Here is a 22,263-nt window from a genome sequence, read left to right as displayed (position 1 = left end):
ATAATGAAAAAACTTTGCTGCAAGAGGCACAATGCTATTACGCAACAATGTTACCTAGTTACCTAGCTGGAGATAAAGCTGCAGCGATGGTATGCCAGAAAGGTTATTTGATTATAACTCCAAAATGAGAGTCGGAAAAAGAGAAAATATCCGGTGAGTGGCAGCTCTGTGGGCACAAATGTATTGTTGATGCCTGAGGTTAAAGGAGAATGGCCAGACTGGTATGAGCTGATTGAAAGGCAACAGTAACTCAAATTTCCACTCGTTACAATCGAGGTATGGAGAAGAGCATCTCTGGACACACAACACGTCCAACCTTGAGGCGAATGGGCTATAGCAGCAGAAGACCTCACCAGGTGCCACTCTTGTCAGCTAAAATTTGGAAACTGAGACTACAATTTGCACTGGCTCACCTAAATTGGACAAAAGAAGATTGGAAAAACGTTGCCTGGTCTGATGAGTCTCGATTTGTGCTGCAACATTCGGATGGCAGGGTCAGAATTTGGCATCAACAACATGAAAGCATGGATCCATCCTGTCTTCTATCAATGGTTCAGGCTGGTGGTGGTGGTCTAATGGTATAAGGGATATTTTCTAGGCACACTTTGGGCCCATTAGTACCAACTGAACATTGTGTCAACGCCACAGCCTACATGAGTGTTGACCACAGTGTACCCGTCTTCTGATGGCTACTCCCAGCAGGATAAAGCGCCATGCCATAAAGTGCAAATCATCTCAGACTGGTTTCTTGAATGTGACAATGAGTTCACTGTACTCAAATGGCCTCCACAGTCACCAGAGCTCAATCTAATAGAGAACCTTTGGAATGTGTTGGAACAGATGATTCGCATCATTGATGTGCAGTTGACAAATCTGCAGCAACTGCATGATGCTATCATGTTAATATGGACCAAAATCTCTGAGGAATATTTCCAGTACCTTGTTGAATCTATGCCACAAAGGATTAAGCCAGACAAAAGGGGCTCCAATCCGGTACTAGTAAGGTGTACCTAATAAAGTAGCCGATGAGTGTAGTTCATAGCCAAATCAACCTAGAAAATAGTAACTTTTAATTTTTCATCAGTCTCAATACACAATTTGACAACAGAATCATCAAGCTTTAAAAATGAATTATTTTTAGAATTTTTTGAGTGGGATGTTAATGGTCTAATCGGATTCAATGAACTATGCTAAGCTAAGCTAAAAGTGCCAGACTTAAGAGATTGGCTAAATGAATAAAAAAAATTGTAAAACTGTTTAACCAGGGGTCATGTAAAATAATCCCATTCCAAAAATAAAGTGAACTAGACTAAAACATGCATCATTTGAAGACACATTACTAGTTTTCCTTCTCCATATTGTTTTTGTCGTATGCATAATTCATCAGAAAGACATATGAGATTGTAAAATTACAAAGTTTATTGATTTACAATTTTGATTCAGTTTGTGCTGCAATCAAAAAAAAAAATCATTACAAAACATTATTTAAACGTCTTTCATTACGATGCTTTAGTGTCTGAAACGTACTATATTAGTGTGAATTTACAAAATGCTCAACTTGTACATAGCCAAGTCTCTGATTCAATAAAATTACAACCATACAGGTATGTCGTATATAGTCTATAATTCTAAACAACACAATATAAAATATTTACAGCTTCTGCAAATATATTAAACACTTTTACTCTATGATTTCCCCAATAGAATAAATTAAAGCTGAAGCACCGCTCTACATCACAGTGGCTCAGTAGCTTTGTGAAAAGGTTTGATTAGATCATATAAAGTGTATATAAGGATTTCCAAATGTTGTGTTTTCCAATTATTCAGTTTGCACAACAAAAAGTGCATTAGCATAGGTCAAATTTACAGCTACAACATTGTCACTTTTCTAATAAAAATCGACGGATTTAAATATCATTCTCTAAATATTCTTTAAAATAACAGTAAAACGTTTAAAGAAATGTCATGTCATTTTTTTTTTATCCGCGCATCTGGGGCCGGGTCGCGGGGGCAGCAGTCTTAGAAGAGAATTCCTGACTTCCCTCTCCCCAGAAACTTCCTCCAGCTCCTTCAGGGGGATACCCCGAGGTGTTCCCAGGCCAGCCGAGAGACATAGTCCCTCCAGGGTGTCCTGGGTCTTCCCCTAGGCCTCCTACTGGTGGGACATGTCTGCAACACCTACCTAGGTAGGCGTCCTGGAAGCATGCGAAACAGATGCCCGAGCCACCTCAGCTGACTTCTTTCGATATGGAGGAGCAGCGGCTCTACTCCCGGGTGACAGAGCTCCTTACCCTGTCTATTAGGGTGTGCCCTGCAACCCTGCGAAGGAAACTAATTTCGGCCACTTGTATCTGAGATCTTGTCTTTTCGGTCATAACTCAAAGTTCAAGACCATAGGTGAGAGTAGGGATGTAGATTGACCGGTAAATCGAGAGCTTTGCCTTTCGGCTCAGCTCCTTCTTTACCACAACGGACCGGTACATAGACCGCATTACTGTTGCCACTGCACCAATCCGCCTGTCAACCTCACGTTCCATCCTTCCCTCACTCATAAACAAAACCCCAAGATACTTGAACTCCTTAAACTTCATTAAAGAAATGCCCTTGAAATAAGTTTTTACACAATCTTTCAGAATCCAATTTACCACCTAGTGTTCTTTTAAATAATAATAATAATAATAAAAACAAATAGTAAGCTGCTGTGATTGGCAGGTGGATACAAAAATGCAGCCCACCAACTTATACTCTGATGCAACAGAAAATACCTGTATAATATATTCAGGTATAATACTGATATAAAGTATAGAAGTCAGGCAGACGTATGGAAAAAAAAAAATCATTACATGTCAGCAGTTGGACATAAACTCCCGGAAATCTAAGCTAATTAGTATTGGCACGGATGTGAAGCAGCATATCACTATAAATAAATAAGGCTATGATGGCTGTTGCAACAGCGTTAGCATGAATACTACTACTCAGATTTGGCAATGAGTTTGTGAAAACCCTAATGGTGATCCCAGTTGAAGGTTTAGTGTCCGTAAGAGAGGGGTGATGTTGCTTGAATGGTGCCAAGTCTCCCATTCACTTGCCTTCTTGTCTGTGTGACAGGGACCTGCGTAATTAAATGCATCAAGTTGTTAAATTTGAGTCGTTTATTGAAGACACATTCTTTGTGTTTTCATTGCAACATGAATGTATGAAACATGAGTAAATGTCAAATGTAGTTTATAGCTACCAGTGGCCATGTTCACATCTGATCACTTCATGCCTTTTCTCTGATTGGATGAATCATTTAGTCATATACAGTGCATCTAGAAAGTATTCATAGTGCATCACTTTTTCCACATTTGTTTATGTTACAGCCTTATTTCAAAATGGATTCAGTTCATTTATTTCCCTCAAAATTCTACAGACAATACCCCATAATGACAATGTAAGATTTTTTTTAATTGTTGCAAATTTATTAAAAATAAAAACCAGAAAACCACATGTACAAAAGTATTCACAGCCTTTGCCGTGAAGCTCTAAATTGATCTCAGGTACATTCAGGTACAGGATCTCATGTTTCCACTGATCATTCTTAAGATGTTTCAGCAGCTTAATTGGAGTTCACATGTGGTAAATTCAGATGATTGGACATGATTTGAAAAGGCATACACCTGTTTATATAAGGTCCCAGGATTGACAGTCCATGTCAAAGCACAAACCAAGCATGAAGACAAAGGAATTCTCTCTTCCTAGAGCTGGCCGGCCGTCTAAGCTGAGTGTTTGGGGGAGAAGGGCCTTAGTCAGGGAGGTAATCAATAACCCAATGGTCACTCTGTCTGAGCTCCAGCATTGTTCTGTGAAGAGAGGAGAACCTTAAAGAAGGACAACCATCTGTGCAGCAATCCACCAATTAGGCCTGTATGGTAGAGTGGCCAGACTGAAGCCACTGCCCTCCTGGAATTTGCCAAAAGGCATCTGAAGGACTCTCAGACCTTAATAAACTAAATTCTCTGGTCTGATGAGACTAAAATTGAACTCTTTGGAGTGAATGCCAGGCGTTACGTTTGGAGAAAACCAGGCACCGCTCATCACCAGGCTAATACCATCCCTACAGTGAAGCATGGTGGTGGCAGCATCATGCTGTGGGGATGTTTTTCAGCAGCAAGAACTGGAAGACTAGTCAGGATAGAGGGAAAGATGAATGCAGCAATATACAGAGACATCCTGGATGAAAACCTGCTTCAGAGTGCTCTTGACCTCAGACTGGGGCGACGGTTCATCCTCCAGCAGGACAATGACCCAAAGCACACCCCCAAAATATTAATGGAGTGGCTTCACAACAACTCTGTGAATGTGCTTTTGTGGCCCAGCCAGAGCCAAAATCTAAATCCTATTGAACATCTTTGGAGAGATCTGAAAATGGCTGTACACTGAGCTTGTGGGGTACTGCAAAGAGGAATGGGCAAAAATTCCCAAAGACAGGTGTGCCAAGCTTGTGGCATCATATTCAAAAGGACTTGAGGCTGTAATTGCTGCCAAAGGAGCATCAACAAAGCATTGAGCAAAGGCTGTGAATACTTAAGTACATGTGATTTTTCAGGTTTTTTATTGTTTATAAATTTGCAACAATTTCAAAAAATCTTTTTTCACATTGTGATTATGGGGTATTGTGTGTAGAATTTTGAGGAAATAAATAAATTTAATCCTTTTTGGAATAAGGCTGTAACACAAAAAATGTGGAAAAAGTGAAGCACTATGAATACTTTCCGGATGCACTCTAAATATGTCTTTGCTAAATAGATATGATTACAATCTTCGGATCCTGCACTATATGTGAATTAAACTAGGTTACATTGACTTAGGGCGTACTCACACTAAGCAGCACATGCATCACATTTTATTTAATTATTATACTAGTTTGTTACAAAAACATAAGCTATATATCTTAATCTGCATTCACATTACGAGCAGCTGTTCATTTCGACGGAGAGCGAGCGACTTCCGGCGACTTCCATCTACTCAAGCGACCATTGGTGACAAGGTGGCCGTGTCGAGCGACGTGACAAAGTTTAGAATCCTTCAACTTTATGCTAATGAAGAACGACTTTCTTGAGCAACAGCCAATAGGAGCACCAGTAGAGCTCACATGATCTTCTTTCAACTCCAGCAGAGGCTAGTTGTATTCTCTGTGCTGTACACCTTCACAGACCTGTGTTTGCAGCAGATAAATAGCCGCAATTTTTCTTTATTATATTTATACAATACGGGCAATATATATAATACAAGGTTACTGTCACTATAGGCTAAATAAATATCTATTTTTGCGATACACACAATGGAAATCAAAATGATAAGCCCTCTTGTTAAATTTGAATTCTTTTAAAAATATTTACCAAGTGCTTTTAACAGACAGAATATTTTGTCAACACATTTCTAAACATAATAGTTGTAACAACTAATTTCTAATAACTAATATTTTTTGTCTTAATATTTTACAACAACTTTTTACAAAATTATATAGGGTTTACATCAATTTGTGTATAAGCTACTCTCTTAAAAACAGATATCTCTCGATTTATTTTTAAAAGTCCATGTGCATATAGCCCATTACTTTCTAACAGAGGTTACATGTGCTGGTGAAGATTAAAGATACAGATGAGAGATTTACTCTGACTCTAGGCTATATGTTGCGTGTAGATTTTAAACCCAAATAAGAACTAAATGTATGCTGTGTATAGTTTTTCTGTAATTGTTATCATATCGGAGACTGTAAGGGTCTGTATGGGTTCATACATGTTGCATTTATTTATTTATTTTATGTAATTGCAGACGTTACAGTAGGTTATTTCGCATTTCGTATTTATCATTGATCTGCAGTTATAACCAAATCATGTTCATACACGGTTAGTAATGAACATTTATTCAAAAGTATTTATGTATATAAAGCCTCTGTTTTGTGAGAAATGCTACTTATATGCGAACGACCTGTACAGCTTTACTTTGAAATTTCCTTGAGCAAGAATGACGTCAACTGAAACTTTCTGTCGTACACCACGCCCACCAAAAGGGTACCTGTTGACAGTGGAAACGCAAGCCTGATAAACGTGACCCATACCGAACCGTACCGCACCACTTAGTGGAAATGCGCCACAGAAGTCTTGAGCCAAAAAATGTTCACTGGCTCGTACATCAAGAATAAGGTCAATAATGTTTTTATACTCTGGGAGTAAAATGTACAGACAATCAAGCCCAAATTCTGACTTAAAGATACTTTTAATCAACCAGAAAGTTTTTGTGACTGGAAATGACACAGGCTTAACCCAAAAGATAATAAGACGATTTACAAGATGCTTCATTGTGGAAAAATATATTTCTCAGCTTTTATTTACATTTGAGTGAGTCAGGATTTGCCAAGGGTATGAATGACTGAATGCGATTTTAACAATTAAATGCATTTATACCTGTTCAGTTTTATCTGAAATATGTCCTAGGCCACCTCCTGAAGTAGTTTGAGCGATTAGATTTATTTATATCTTGTCTTGAATGAGTTTTGAAGAGGACATTTACACCTGTCCTTTTCACAATCCAAATAGCTGTGTGATCATAAAAACGCATGAAGTGACCAGGTGTAAGCAGCCCCTTTGATGAAAATAAGGGTTATATTGAGAGTCTTACCTTCCTCAGCCGTTGAGCCCCAGAGCCTGAGCGAATGGCCTCCAGAAGAGCCTCCCTGGCCGCCTCTGGGTTTCCTCCAGCAGGCAGCACTACAGGGGGTTTGGCTGGAGCTACAGGTGGAGGAGGTGGGGGAGGAGGACTAAAGGCTGGAGGTAGAGGTGGCACAAAATCAGGAGAAGTGGGACGAGGTGAGATGATTTCTGTTTGGACATTTCTGTCTTCTTCAACCTTCCTGAGCTGCTCCAACTCCTTCGATGCTACTGATTTGGTCTAGAAGCACAAAGATATTACATTAGGGGTGGGCGATATGGGAAAAAAAAATCACTATTCACGATTTAATCATTTTTTCAGGTACAGTATGCATATTTAGCAGTAGCACTTAAAGTATGTAATGAACAAATAAAAAATAGGCCTAAATGTTTTGCTGTGTTATTAACATAAAAGGGATTGTTGCCCCAAAAATGAAAATTCTATCATTTACTCACTATTCACAATTTAGTTATGATTCTTTGTGATGTTGGTTTTACTATTTTGTCTAAGCAGTACAGCCAAATGAATTTCCTTATTTAAAAAAACAAAAAAAAAAAACTAACAAGTACTGTAACACTAAAATAAACAAAGTAAAATTAAAAATGTATGGCAGATATTTACGTCAAAGTGAGCAACGATAAAAATATTTGTCATTTTTTATTTATAACAAAGATTCAAATACACATAATAAATAAATAAAACATTTTTTCAACATTTTTTTTTAGGTACAGTAGAAATATTTAGCATTAGCATTTAAAAATGTATGATATTTATAATAAATATAAAATTGGCCTAAATGTTTAGCTGTTTTATTACCATAAAAGAGGTCGTTGACCCAAAAAAGAAAATTTTGTCAACATTTACTCACTCTCAAGTTGCTTTAAACTGTTCTCCTGTTAAACATGTGTGTGCCAATTAGCAACTGTTCAGTTCAAGAGGTTAATACAGATTTGGGACATCTTCAGAGCGAACAGTTATTGACAATTTAGTCAAGTCTATTAGCCTGCAACCACTTTAAGACCAGTAAACAATCACATAATCAATTTTCTCAGTTTATTTTCCACCAACTGTTTATATACAAATCTTTTTAACTGTTTTCATGTGATCAGACATGAAAAGTAACCTAGTCCCATAATTCTATGTTGTTTCAGAGGCTCTGTAGTGCGCAGTATACAGTACAGTATATATACAGTATGTATATAGCGCTTTTCATATGTTTTAAAATTATGAATAAGTGCATGTCCCATGAGTGCAACTCTACCTATGAGTTAATATTTGATGTCAATGTATGTCATGAGCAAAGGTAAATGTGACTATGTTTAAGTCATCTTTACAGTTCTGAAAATTCAAGGTGCACCGCACTGGCTTTTTGTTGACTTTAAAAAAAGAGCAGTGCACTGTGCGTTTTATGTTGCTAAGCAACCACTGTATTAGTGGTCTTGGTGCCGACATTTCATGACGTTGGGCATTTTTTCGCACAGTGTTTACTAAGCATAAGACGATAAACATTTCCAAGGAATACAGCATTTTGGAAAAGTCAAAGTTTCAATACCGCCAAAATTTATTTTTACTATACCATTCCTATGGTTTAGTTTTAACAGTTTCTCCAGCTGAAAAAATATCCAATGATGTTGTTTTAAATTGTAAAGAAATTTTTTGAAACTAAATAATTGACAGCAGAAGTCAATTATTTGTTTGAATTATTCAGCATGACATGTTTACTGCACCAAAATAATTTAAATGTTTCCCAACTTAAAATATATTCTGTTCAATGGGGGAAAAGTTTTTTGTTTTTTACCCAGACATTTTAAAAGAATATATTTTAGAGCAGTCATCACAATACTGTGAAACCGTTATATTTTTATCCAAGGTTATACCATCAGAATCTTATACCGGCTCATGCCTAGTGTTTACTATTTTTTAACTTCAAGCGCACAGAGCACCCTGTCAAATACATGGGGCGCAGCAGGCAATTAGAACCCGAGGCACCAAGGGAGCATAAACAACACAAAAAATGCTTGGTGCCAATGGAAAACCATTTTGAAAAGGTGCCTTTCACTGAGCATTCATAAATTTAGTGTTATTGTGGCATAAAAGTGAAGTTTGTGTTGCTCAGTGAAATTTCAGATAAAAATGCAGATATTTCTAAAAACCGTTTTGAGGGATGTAAACAAAAACAATGGTCCCAGCGTACTTCCTGTTTACATTTTTTTATTTCTATAGCTTACGTTAATCCAAAAAGAGCCACATATTGATAAATAATGTTACGATAGCTATTTTAACATGAAGTTACGACTGAATTGCCTGAATTGTTACAGTTATTGACTGAATTGTTACAGTTATGAAACACTTTGATAACAAGCAGGACATGTGCATGGACCACATTGAAATGGTCTATAGGAAATAGTATGAAATCTGGAATTGCAGGTGAAAGAATCCTGAAATTCTGCAGTGGGTTATAAGCAGAAAGTGAGGAAATTATGTGTTACGCCCGATTCACATGGGGCTTCAGCGCCAACACTTGACAGAGGGCGTGTCTGAAGTTGGGGCTGACGTGATCATCATAGCAGCATCAGCCAATGAAATTAGTCAGCAATCGGCTATTGTCTTAGCTGGTGTATTTGCATGCAGCGATCTGATTGGCTGACGCTTCCATCGGCGATTGAAAAGTTGAGAAAGTCTTAACTTCTGCAGCGAGCAACGCCACTGAAGCAGCGCCGACAGATCCACAATGCAGTTCGGCAATGCCTGACGTCACCCATTCAAAGTGAATGGGAAGCGTTGACGCTGATGCCCCGTGTGAATGGGGCTTAATTGATGCTTTGTGCATCATTTAACTATTGACAAGTGATCTATTTTTTCCAAAAAATGGAAATGATGTGACTGATGTGACTGCGATAATTGTGAACATTACAAATGTACCTTCTTAAGTTTAGCTGAGGTGCTTGAAGCTCTTATTGCTGAAAGAAGTGCTGAACGCTCATTCTCTGGATCATTGTATGATGGCTTCTTAACTGTACAGCTGGTAGGCAAGTCAGACACCTGGGCAATATAAAAAGCAAGGCATTAGATACCTTTACCATTCCCCAAAGTTGTGAAAATCTATAATGAGTCAGAGTGATATAACTATACTAGCTTAAGAGAATGTTTTTAAAAAGCTGGTAAGTCTATTTCATGCTGATATATATACAGTAATTTACCTTTCTGAGGCGTTCAATGCCCTCTCCAGATTGAATGGCCTCCATCAGCGAGCTATGGATAGAAGTTTCCTGTTGGACAGGCTTAAAAATAACCGGCTTGAACTTCTTAACCGGCCCAAACACATTGCCCTGGTTTGGTTCAGATGGAATGTCAGATTTGTGTAACTCTGGCTTTTTTGCAAGTGGTGGATGTGTGGTGTCTGTTGGCGTCTGTCGGGCAGAGGAGGTGTCTGGGAAATTATTGATTGATGTGGCTTCTTCAGAGAAGGATTCCATGGATTTAATTTGAGCAGACACATGTGTGAAAGGCTGGATTTTGTTACTTAAGGTTTGTGAATCCACAGATTTGGTTCTGTTGCCCCCATGCAGAGTGCTTATCCTCTCAGAACTTGTCGGCTTTTCTGCAACATAACTTTGTAGGCATTTAGGTCTAAAAGAAGGCACTGGATGTTCAGTGGGCTTGATGGTGATAGCAGGTTTTTGAATGTTTATAGGTTTAACATCATTATTTAACAGTTGATTGACATGGTTTTGAACACCACCTATAGACAACGATGCCTGCATGCTATCTATTTTAGTTTTAGGAATGCTACTGTTTTTATTGTTTTTAGCGATGACGGAAGCGACGTATTGGCTGGAGGTTCTTCTGGAAGGTATAAGAAACGAGAGGTCTCGCTTTTCAGATGTGAAAGACGGATTCTCTGAGAACGAAGACTTACTTGCCACTACAGATATGGGCTTCCTTTCCACTATAATGACCTCTTTGTGTGGTTCCTCGGGAGGTGAAAGTTTAAAGCTTCCAGTCACAGTCGAGGGTTTGAACACATCACTATCTCCATTGTTTACGATGGGTCCTGTGTTGGCTGAAGTTGATTTCTCTTGCTTCTCTGTAGTGCTCCAGAAGGCTTTGGCTTTGACCAGTGGGGTTTTGTCTGCTCTAGTAGTATCCACACTGGCACTGACATTTTTCTCTGGGCCAGAGGAAATCTGTCTCTGTGTAACCATGTTGCCCTGTTCATCAATCTTAATGGCACCTGTGACTAGAGAGCCTGCGGGCTTGGTCTGGGACACAGCTGGTTTTGGAGGGATGACTGTGAAGGTTTTCATTCCAAAGCGAGAGAAAGAGCTCTGGGTAATCTTACCCTGAGTTGGCAGGACTCTGGTACTAGATGTCCTTTCCTTTTGAACGCTTTGTACATCAGGACGCACAAAACTTTGGGACTTCTGTAATACAGTGTCTTTCTGACTCGTTAGTTCTACGGTTTCAGCTTTACTCTTAGCCTCAGTGTTGAATATTGCCTTCTGTTCCATATTATCCGTGATCTTAGCATCTTGTGAAGGCTTTTTGTTGGTCGGAGACTGTATTGTGGGTTTGTCGATAACTGTGAGCGTAGCCGCTTGTAGCTGCTTCTCTATGTCTGGAAATAGACTTCTGTGTTTCTCCTCTGTTAGACAGGCATTGTTGTTTTTGTTTTGGATAACTTCACATGGTGTGCACGGTTGGCTAGTGATGCTTTGAGTACTGCGCAACAATGCTGACTCACACTCGCTTGTGCTGCACTCGTCATCATCAAGAACTTCATCAATGGCTGTTACTGGAATGTCCATATCGACAATGGACACAGGTATTTCATCATCCACAAAAACAGTCGCTCCATCTGAGTGATTCATGTCTAATATACAGGAGAAACATTTTAACAGACAAAATTAGTCATTTATTGGATAGGGGTGCGCATGTCCATGCACAGTATGACAACTAAATTGTCAGTATGCACTTAACAGAAGTATTTCTTGACAATATTCAGGATGGATAACTGGTTAAAAAAAAAAACAGGAAGATTTCGAAAGGGTTATGAAATGCTAAAGTACATTTAGCTTCACGGAAAGCAATGTTAGTCACTTTAAGTTTAAAGTTGCAGTGAGTAATATTGACAGCTACAATAGCAGCTGAAGTAGGAAGAGCAAATTAAAAACACCATCCCCATCGAGACATTCTCATTGCCAGTTGCCAGATTAATGACAACAACAGAAAAAGTGAAATTGAATGTAATCCCCATCTTTTAAATCTATAATAATATCATTATCACACTCAATCTTTTTAGACTGCTGGGTTTAGTGTTTGGGTCCATCACACTCGTCGTTTCTCTACAGAGTTGGTGTTATTTCAATCCACATTTGTGCATTAGTCAGTGCAACATATGCAAGTAAGCTAAATACAGTTGAAGTCAGAATTATTAGCCCCCCTTTCATTTTCTTTCTTTTTAAAATATTTCACAAATAATGTTTAACAGAGCAAGGAAACTTTCACAGTATGTCTGATAATATGTTTTCTTCTGGAGAAAGTCTTATTTGTTTTATTTCGGCTAGAATAAAAGCAGTTTTTATTTTTTTTTGAACAATTTTAAGGTCCACATTATTAGCCCCTTTAAGCAATTTTTTTTCGACTGTCTACAGAACAAACCATTGTTATACAATTACTTGTCAAATTACCCTATCCTCTCTAGTTAACCTAATTAACCTAGTTAAGCATTTAAATGTCACTTGAAAAATATATAGTCAAATATTATTTACTGTCATCATGGCAAAAATAAAATAAATCAGTTATTAGAAATGAGTTATTAAAACTATTTTGTTTAGAAATGTGTTGAAAAAAATCTTCTCTCAGTTAAACAGAAATTAGGGGAAAAAGTAAACATGGGGCTAATAATTCAGGGGAGGCTAATAATTTTGACTTCAACTGTATGTCAGATACTTGTTTTGTTAGCATCAGAAAAATGCCATCGCATTTATAAGCAGAGGATCATCATTATTATATTCGATTATAATGATCAGCTTTCACAAATACAGTTCCTCCACCAAACAGTGGCGCAATGTCGTAAGGGCATAAAAGGTGTAAGCAAAAATGTAAGCAATATTCTATAGATAATAATAATAAAAAAAACTGATTTTCAATAAACACTACACTGTATTAATACAAAATGTGTGTGAACACAGTAGCAATGCAGTATTTTATAAATTTTACACTTTGTAAATTAACCTGAAAACAATAACCCATGAATGATACATAAAATTGTTAAAAAGTATACCATAAACTTTATGTAACCCACCAGTCCTACTGCATTCAACCCGGTTTGAGCTGAGATTAAACTGGCGATACTTTGTACTGTATGAAAGTCGGGTGCTCTAACAAGGAGGCTTAAGACCATGGCCTCTAGGGTCTGTTGCTAGAGCACCTTTATAGGTCAGAGGATTGAGGTTTACCTGCATAGCACTTCACTAGCTGGCCTCCATTACACTCACCCTCCTAAACTTTACTCCCTTCCCGAACAGGCCCCCTAGTGTAACGCACCAGTCTTACTGCACCCTGAGCTGAGCTGGGATCGAGCCGGCAATTCTTTGCACGAGAGTCGGTTGCTCTAGCAAGAGGGCTAAAGACCATGGCCTCTAGCATCTGTCGCTAGAGCACATTTAGAGGTCAGAGAAGTGAGGTTTATCTGCAGAGTACTTCGCTAGCTGTCGTCCGTTACACTCACCCCTCTTAACCTCACTCGTATCCCGGACGAGCCCCCACGTGCAAGTGATTCTTTGTATGGGAGTAGGTTGCTCTAACAAGGAGGCTAAAGATCATGGCCTCTAGCGTTAATCACTGACGAATTTTGTGAAATCAGCAACAAATGTGTAAAATCGGAGACAAATCTGAGCTCGTTCACAAGAGCAAACATCACGCAGTGTGAATTTTCATCAAAGACATGATCTGAGAGAATAACTGACAAGTAAAATATTTGGCATGCTTAATATCTGAACCTGTCTGTGATCAAAATCATGCTGTGTGAATTGAGTTCTGACTGAAAAACTCATCAGTTATTACCTACAGCCAATGAGAGAGCAAGATACAGGGCAGTTCAGGGAAGACATATAGAGTGCAGTCTTAGAATAAATAAACTGTACAATAATATTAAATAGAAAAAAAACTGAAATTGATCCAATGCTATCCCAGAGAGTCATGCAGTGTGAAAACAATTGTTATCTGACAAATTTGAAGATAGCACAATGTGAACGACATAACTCTTTAAAGTATTAATGGGAAAGCACAGTTGAGTGATTGAAATGTTATAATTAACTTCAACCATGAGTAATTTACCTGCCAAATTTGCATCTAAGTGTGCCAGGGTGAGGTGGATCTGAGCTGTAATATCTGGATCTTCTTCATATCCATTTTGTCTCTTGATTGACTTTTGTCCATCCTGAATATGTCCACTGCTGAAAAATCAAATAGTCATCTTTGGTTACTGTGCTTTTGTAACAAGTAAAATAAGTGACTTCAGTACATATAAAATAAAATAAGAAGTCGTAAGAAATAAACAATTTGTCTAGTTATTACATTAATTTAGCCTTTAGTGTAAGAACACAATCCCACAAACAAAACTTAAGTAAGGGTCTAATATCAACTGACAAATAAAAGGAATCACTGACTGTTAAAGTAAAATAAAAACGCAACTCCCAATTTGGTGACGCACTAACTCCCAATTTGGTGTTTGCTCCCAATTTTTTAAAAGATCTAAAACTTCTTTTACGTACACAAAAGGCCTATTTCTATCAAATAATGTTTACACATTTGTCAAAAGCCCTATTTGGATGGGCTTAGTTGTACTGAGGACATTAGAGAATTTTTTTTCTTTTTCTCATATGACCACTGTAAAGCTTTCAGAACAAATGATTTGTTTTTCAGCAAACTCTGCAGACCTATGAAAAATGTAATCCCATTAGATGCAAATGTCTGGGATATCCGAAAATGTTTTTCTTGTTTGTTTTGGTCAACATAAGCTACTGTACAATCTCTAGTGCACCTGTATTCAGGTTTTTGCTTTCTGTGCACCAATACTGATGTAGATGTGTTTGCTACCGTATACAGAAATAAAAAATTAAAAAAAAGAAATTAAATCAACAAGAAGAGCCAAATCACATAAATTGTTAAGACTGCTGTAATATTAGTTTCAGGTAAGAGAACTTTCCATTCTGCAGTCAATTACATAACGTGAAATTTACATAAGTTAAAACGTATTTAAAGAATTTTTAAGAAGGAGGACTAAAGGGTGTGTTTCCACCATAGGAGGATCACACTCCTCAGCCTCCCAGGAGGATCAGCCGATGGTTGAACCTCGGACCCATCCAGGAGGAACAATGCGGATTTCATACAGGTACACTGAACCAGCTCTTTACACTCATCAGGGTGCTCGAGGGTTCATGGGAGTATGCCCAACCCGTCCACATGTGTTTTGTGGACTTGGAGAAGGCATTCGACCATGTCCCTCGTGGCATTCTGTGGACGATCCTTAGAGGTTTGTTAAGGGCTGTCTCGTCCCTGTATGAACAAAGCAGGAGTTTGGTTCGCATTGCCGGCAATAAGTCAGAATTGTTTCCAGTGCGAGTTGGACTCCGGCAGGGCTGACCTTTGTCACCAGTTCTGTTAATTTTTATGGTCAGAATTTCTATGCGCAGCCTTGGGCCGGAGGGGGCCCGCTTCGGGAACCACGGGATCTCATCTGTTATTCGCAGATTATGTTGTTCTGTTGGCTTCAAACATGGACCTTCAGCATAGACTGGGATGGTTTGCTGCTGAGTGTGAAGTGGCTGGAATGAGAATAAGCACCTCCAAGTCTGAGGCCATGGTGCTCCACTAGAAAAAAAGTGATTTGCCATGTCCTGGTTGGAGGAAAGTCCTTACCCCCAGGTGGAAAAGTTCAAATATCTTGAGGTTTTGTTCACGAATGAGGGAATGATGGAGCGTGAGATTGACAGACAGATCGGTGCAGCAGTATCAGTTATGCGGATGATGTACTGGTCTATTAAGGCAAAGCCGAAAGGCAAAGCTCTCGATTTACCAGTCAATTTACGTTCTCTAACCTGTGGTCATGAGCTTTGGGTCATGAGCAAAAGGACAATATCTCAGATACAAGCAGCCAAAATGAGTTTCCTTCACAGGGTGGCAGGGTGCACCCTTATAGATAGGGTGAGGAGCTCTGTCACCCAGGAGGAGCTCAGGAGGAGCTTGCTGGAGGGACTATGTCTCTTGGCTTGCCTGGGAGCACCTTGGGATCCCCCAAGAGGAGCTGGAGAAGGTTTAGGGTTCTCTCCTGAGACTGCTAGCCCCGGATAAGCAGATGAAAATGAAAAACTTTTACAAAATGTGCTAAATGTAATAAGTTGACACTAAACAAGTTAGGATGTTTTACTTTACATTTTAAAGTGCTTAAATATAAATATACTTTTCAAAATACATTTGATAAAATTTCATAAACTGTGTGCAATGGCAGTTTTACCTACCTCCATGATATACACAAAAATGGTAGTTCCATCTAAATTCACAGATGGAATTACTGACAGTCATATAAAAAATGTAACTCAAATGTTGTTTGGAAAACCCCCCATCCAAATAAGGATTAAATCTGTGTTAGTGAGCACTTCTCCTTTGTGAGAAATGGGTCTTTTGTGTACATAAAAAAAGTTTTAGATCTTTGAGTTGAAAAAAGGGAGCAAAAACAAAGGTGTTGCATTCATATTGTTGTTGAATGTATTAACAAAAAAAGGATTCCACCTTCTCCTCTATCCTCTATTCTGAAACCAACCACTAAGCTTTCTTAGTTTGCACTTGGCAAAATACGCTCCCATTATTTAAATGCATTCACCAGGCAGTGCAAAACAATTTAGTGAGGTGTAAAGACAGGAAAACAAGTCTAGAAAAAAAGTGTCTTTCAACACCCTTCGAAAAGGCTGCTTTAAAAGATGACCGGGTGGAAGAACTAATAGCTCTTTCCTGGAAAAAAAAATCATGAGAAGACAGTATGGAGTCATAGAGTGGAGACAGAACTGGAGAAATGAGCTGGAGGTGAGGCTGCAGGTTTTGGCAGAGACTCTGCACACATACATCTGGATATCAGTCAGCACTTTCAGCTCTATAAAGCTACGTTTTAAAAAGCCAGGCTCCTCAGTTGGCCCCAGAGAAACATCGGCTGGCTGGAAATGGATAAATGTGAGACTGGCTGAACGGTGGGAATGAATTGATGGTGGTAAACAGAGTGAACGAGAGAGATAAATTGTCTGATCTGTCTCCACTCTGCCTGGAAGAGCTTTTGATTCCTGTCCAGTAAAAAAAGCACAGGTCTAATAAAAAGACCGGTTTTCTGGAGTTATGAGGGTAGATTTTGTGGTAAAGGTGTGGTGAATACTGTATAAAATTACTTGTTTTATCTGTAATTGTGAAATATCTGAACCTCTAATAGAATGCTAATAAATCCACCTCAATTATGTGTACTAGAATATTTCAGAGCTCTGTTTTTTTCTATTTCATTAGTCCTTGCTCTTAAAACCAGATATAACTTGCATGAATTTAACCCTTATGCACTGTTGGGGATGTTTTCATCCACACTGATTTTAAGTCTTAATTTGGCCATAACTTTTTCTGTGTTTCAGCTAGCAGAATGATTTTGGTGACAAATCTTATTTTGATACATATTTTGAAAAAAATGCTTAAAAGAAAACTCAACAATACACTCTCAGCAAATCTACTACCCTTTTGTTATGTTCGGGATTAAAACATCCACTGAATTAAACTGCTGTAAAAATGCATCTGATAAATTAAATTTATTGCATAAATCTGTTCATCAACCTCAGTCTTGATCAAAACAACTAAATTGCTTAGACAATTACTTTCAACTTTTAATTGCCAAATTCATAAATTATGTCACTGATTTGGTGAAAAAAAACCCACACAAAATTACTCATTTTCAATATAAACAGTAATTGTGGACTGGATTTTTTTTTTTACCTTTTATCAAAGTCTTGGACATGTGAAACAACATTGCCTTTGATGCATTGTTTTTTTTTTTTTGGTTTTGTTTTGTTTTTTTTGTAAATTTTTTAACTTTTTTTTCAGCCTAAGTTACTGCTGGTGGCTGTTTTTGCCCCATTGACTTCCAATTCCAATGTTACAAAACCATGACATTCATGCATTTCTGATTGTTTGTGTTTTTCCTGTTGGGAAGAGGTAAAATTTTTACTGTTGATCATCATTTGGCACTATTAATCCTTTAGGCCTGTCCAAAAAAAGCACAGTTTCTGGATTTTATATGGAGAATAACAGCAAATCAAAGTGTGTGTATGTGTGTGTGAGAGTTTGAGAGTGACCTTTACACATTTACAGTTGAAGTTAGAATTATTAGTCCCCCTGTTTATTTTTTTCCTCAATTTCTGTTTAACAGAGAGAAGATTTTTTCAACACATTTGTACACATAATAGTTTTAGTAACTCATTTCGAATAGGGTTGGGCAATGTCGACCAATTTGTTTAATGTGAAACATCGCAATGGATGATGGCATCGTCATCATAGGCGGCGGTGAATAAATTATTTATGAATAATTAATTCATATTGAATTAATTATTTGTAGCCTACCGTTTCAACTACCTGACCCGCATGCTCTTTGTTTTACCCATAAACAAATCAGAAATAAATAAAGAGAAGTTACACACAAATTACCACCTGTCAATCACCTTTTCCACAGGACTGAATATGCAGAGCAATTTGTGTCGTTATAATGACGTCCACGTCGGCGCCGATAGCCTAGTGGTTAGTGCGTCAATGCATTCACTAAGGTGCTCACGGCGTTTGATTCCCGGCTCGAGGTCCTTTGCCGATCCTTCCCCTATCTCTGCTCCCCACACTTTCCTGTCTGTAAAATCTCCACTGTCTGTCGGCGCCAGTGGTGTATTGGTTAGTGCGTTGACACGTGCCCTCCGGTGCTCATGGCGACTCGAGTTCGATTCCTGCCTCGTGGTCCTGTGCCGATCCTTCCCCTCTCTCTTCTCCCCATGCTTTAATGTCAATACTCTACACTTTCCTATCTATTACAGGTGAAAGCCCCGAAAAAATAATTATAAAAAAAAAGGAAAAAAAAATCTCCACTGTCTTCTCCCAATAAAGGTGATGACCTGTCCGATCAAGAATGTGATAAAAGGTTAAAAAATTCAGTCCACAATTACTTTTTATATTGAAAATACGTCATTTTGTGTTTTTTAAGTGACATCATTTGTGAACTTGATAATTAAAGAGTAATTTTCTAAACAATTGGTAGTTTTGATTAAAAATAAAATGCAAAAAAGTTTGAAAAGAATATTTATCTCACTGCATTTTTACAGCAGTTTAATTCAATGTTTTTATCCCGAACATTAAAACGTTAAATCTCAACATATTCACTTTCTTGGCACACTCGTTTTCATCTTTTATTTGTATTTTGTGGACATTTTTTCTGCAGACATCACACAGGCTATTGTTAACTAGTTCATATCAATTAATCGTGAGTAGCCAAATATCTATTCAGCCATAGTTTTATTGATTTAGGATATTAATAAACATCCCACAAAAAGTGTTTTCAATAAATGCATCTGCTGTTGACTGCAAATTTGCTTTCTGGTCTCTGGCCAGTTGCATAAACTGCTTAAACTAGTCTTACAAGTCAGTCATCTAGATATTTTTTACTTGATCAAGGTGTGCAATAATGTTTTTAAGTCAGTTATGGTACAATAAAGGGCAGTGCTGATGTGCTGTGATAAGATCTATTTAAACTGCATGTCAAAACAGAATTATTTTCCCTCCAGTAAGCCGAGTTAGATGCTATTCATACTTTATGTGAAAATGTATTTCAACCTCAATACTAAGGCTACACACTATGAAGCATTATGCAGTATTACAATACCACGTAAATGTGAATATACTGTCAAATGGGACAAAAAAAAACCTTCCTACGTATATGCCTTCCTAGCACAGTTCGGGAAGCAGACACACTCTGTCAGTTTAAAACTAGAATAAAGACACATCTCTTTCCATTAGCATACACATAAAACAAAAATGAAGTTGAAATCCAAATTCTCTAAAAGATTGTTAGTCTGCATTATTTAGGGCAACCGGAGCCGGGAACACTTCCCAAAAGACATTTTAATTTGAACGGCATCTGCGCTTTTTTTTATAATTCCAGAGGTCTCCATAATCCTGGACCAGGCCGTATCCTGAGCAGCTGCTGTGGTGGTCTAGATTGCAGCTCTGCACAAGACGTTTGGCCAGAAAAGAAGTAGTCGTGCCCAACTGAGCGTAGTTTCTCTCGGTGTTCTTCAATCCTTCACTTTCGCCAATTGGTGAAGTTTTTTCCTCATCACTGTCGCCACTGGCTTGCTTGGTTCAGGACTTGTGTAGCTGCGCATCGATGGATTTGCTCTTCAGTGTTTGGACTTCCAGCAGTGAAAATTAAACCATACTGAACTGAACTGAACTTAACTGAACTTCAACACTGATAACGGGACTGACACTGTTTCAATTGACTATAACCCTTCACTGGGTAACACGCATACACACTCTTTTCACACACATACACTACGGACAATTTTGGCTTACCCAATTCACCTATACCACATGGGTTTGGACTTGGAAACCAGAGCACTGGGAGGAAACCCACGCTAACATGAGGAGAACATGCAAACTCCATACAGAAATGCCAACTGACCCAGCCGGGGCTCGAACCAGTGACCTTCTTGCTGTGAAGCGATTGTGCTACCCACTGCGTCAAGTTTTTTTTACACTAAATAAAGTCTAAAATTAAATTAGTCGTAGAATAAATTGTAACTACACAAATTCTGTTGCTGCAGCTAGATCTCTCTGTACGTAGTTGCCTGAAATCACACATCTTCTTTGGGTGAGTGACCTGGTACACACAGTCCTCCCTATCCTTACCACAGGAACCATAGACAGATATGCCAATGAGTGAACGGTACAAAGGGCGAGCATAGTGTCACTTTACACTTTCAAGTGCACACAATGTAGTGAACACACAACTTGAGATGTGGGCAGCCATGTGGGAGCAGTTGGGGGTTTGCTGCCTTGCTCAAGGGTCTCACATTAGTCGTGGTATTGAGGGTGGAAGAGAGCACTGGTTATTCCCTCCTCCCACCTACAATCCCTGCTGGTACTAATACTAAAAAGTGTGACCTTCGGGTCACAGGTCAAACAATCTAACCATCAGAACATTTACGTTATGACTTTCTAATTTGTTGTTGCATTGGCAGAAAAAGTAGGAATTGGTTTAGAAATGCAGGAGTGCATTAAAGAAATGCAGGTAAACACCAGTATATTACTCTACTCTTAACCATGACACACATTCAGTATTAATCCACACAGTGGCAAAAGCTGAACTATTTCGAAACTTGACCACCACACTTAGGAATAGCTGACTGTGGCCATAGCAACGACAAACGGCAGAGAATCGCAAGCTCACTAACGCATTTAAATCCCTAACAAAGCGGCACGCTTTTAGATGCGATATGAGAATATAAAGAGTTAACCAGATACAATACAAGCCATGTGGAGCGATTACAAGTAACAAAACCCAATTAAATACATATTTTGCAAGTTAGAAAAAAACAAGGATGCAACCATTTTAAACAGACACTTGTGAAATGGAGGAAAAAACTGATCCATGAACTGTGTACTGATAAAGTTCCTGTCAAGCTCTGACACAGTCCCATACATCAATAGTCTTTTCTGATCCTTCCTTTAACAAACGACCTACGAATCCCCCGTTGCAGGGTAGATTATTGCATTAATCATCATGATCAGTCCCACACACACCCGCACTCTGCTAGCATTTGAAGGGAAAGGCACTTTCACGTTTTACTGGATTCGGCACAGAACATATTTGGTATTGTTTCACGTCAACGTCGATATGAACAGGTAAAAGATCCGTATGACCAAAGAATCTTTTAAATAACTCTGAGTTGTATCTAAGCATATCTAAACCTCAACTGGATGTTTTCATTCACTAGAGCTGTGTTGCACACTGCATGGAAGGTAATTTTTAAAAACCCATAATAGGGGCTCTTTAATATTGCACTCTGTAGAAATTCCAATCATGTAACCATATCATCTATGACAGCTCATATTCACTGGAGAAGTAAAGTGCTCTAAAATAACATGTGAACAAGATGTTTCTGTGTAGTATACTTGTTCCTGTTGCTTAAAATAGAGATACTGTACTATAAATGGCAACAATGATACCTCTCAACTTGTTTGTCAATAAAATCTGGTTAATTGTTTTGTGTGTTTTTTGAAATCGGTTTAACTTATGTTATTGGGTTAATTAAAAAGTCTTACAAAATTGCTTTATTTATATTACTGAATACTTTATTTTTATCATTTTTATTATTTGTTTTTAATTTCTTATACTTGTCTCTTTTATTCCTGTTTATGTAAAGCACTTTGAATTGCCACTGTGTATGAAATGTGATAATAGATCATTATTACAATATATTTTCTGTTTTTTGTAGAAGT

The 22,263-nt window shown here is 38.2% G+C and overlaps 1 protein-coding gene across 5 annotated transcripts in view; it reads right to left on the bottom strand.

The window, feature by feature from the left end:
- Positions 1–1,396: 1,396 nt before the first annotated feature.
- Positions 1,397–22,263, bottom strand: part of cobl (cordon-bleu WH2 repeat protein) — a 147,546-nt gene continuing 126,679 nt past the window's right edge. For 3 of the 5 annotated variants that reach the window (XM_056474976.1, XM_056474974.1, XM_056474977.1), the window contains 5 exons: positions 14,035–14,153; positions 9,894–11,566; positions 9,616–9,735; positions 6,664–6,933; positions 1,397–3,112 (listed from right to left, as the gene is read on the bottom strand). In XM_056474976.1, coding sequence (XP_056330951.1) covers positions 3,029–3,112; positions 6,664–6,933; positions 9,616–9,735; positions 9,894–11,566; positions 14,035–14,153 — 2,266 coding nt within the window. In that variant the 3' untranslated portion in view covers positions 1,397–3,028. The remainder of the gene's footprint in view (positions 3,113–6,663; positions 6,934–9,615; positions 9,736–9,893; positions 11,567–14,034; positions 14,154–22,263) is intronic. The other 2 variants (XM_056474975.1, XM_056474978.1) reach the window with 1 other exon arrangement.

This window comes from Danio aesculapii, chromosome 16 (genome assembly GCF_903798145.1).
Source record: "Danio aesculapii chromosome 16, fDanAes4.1, whole genome shotgun sequence".
Classification (NCBI taxonomy): Eukaryota; Metazoa; Chordata; class Actinopteri; order Cypriniformes; family Danionidae; genus Danio; species Danio aesculapii.
The sequence above is the reverse complement of the archived record's forward strand: the minus strand, read 5'-3'. Positions and strand labels throughout refer to the sequence as shown.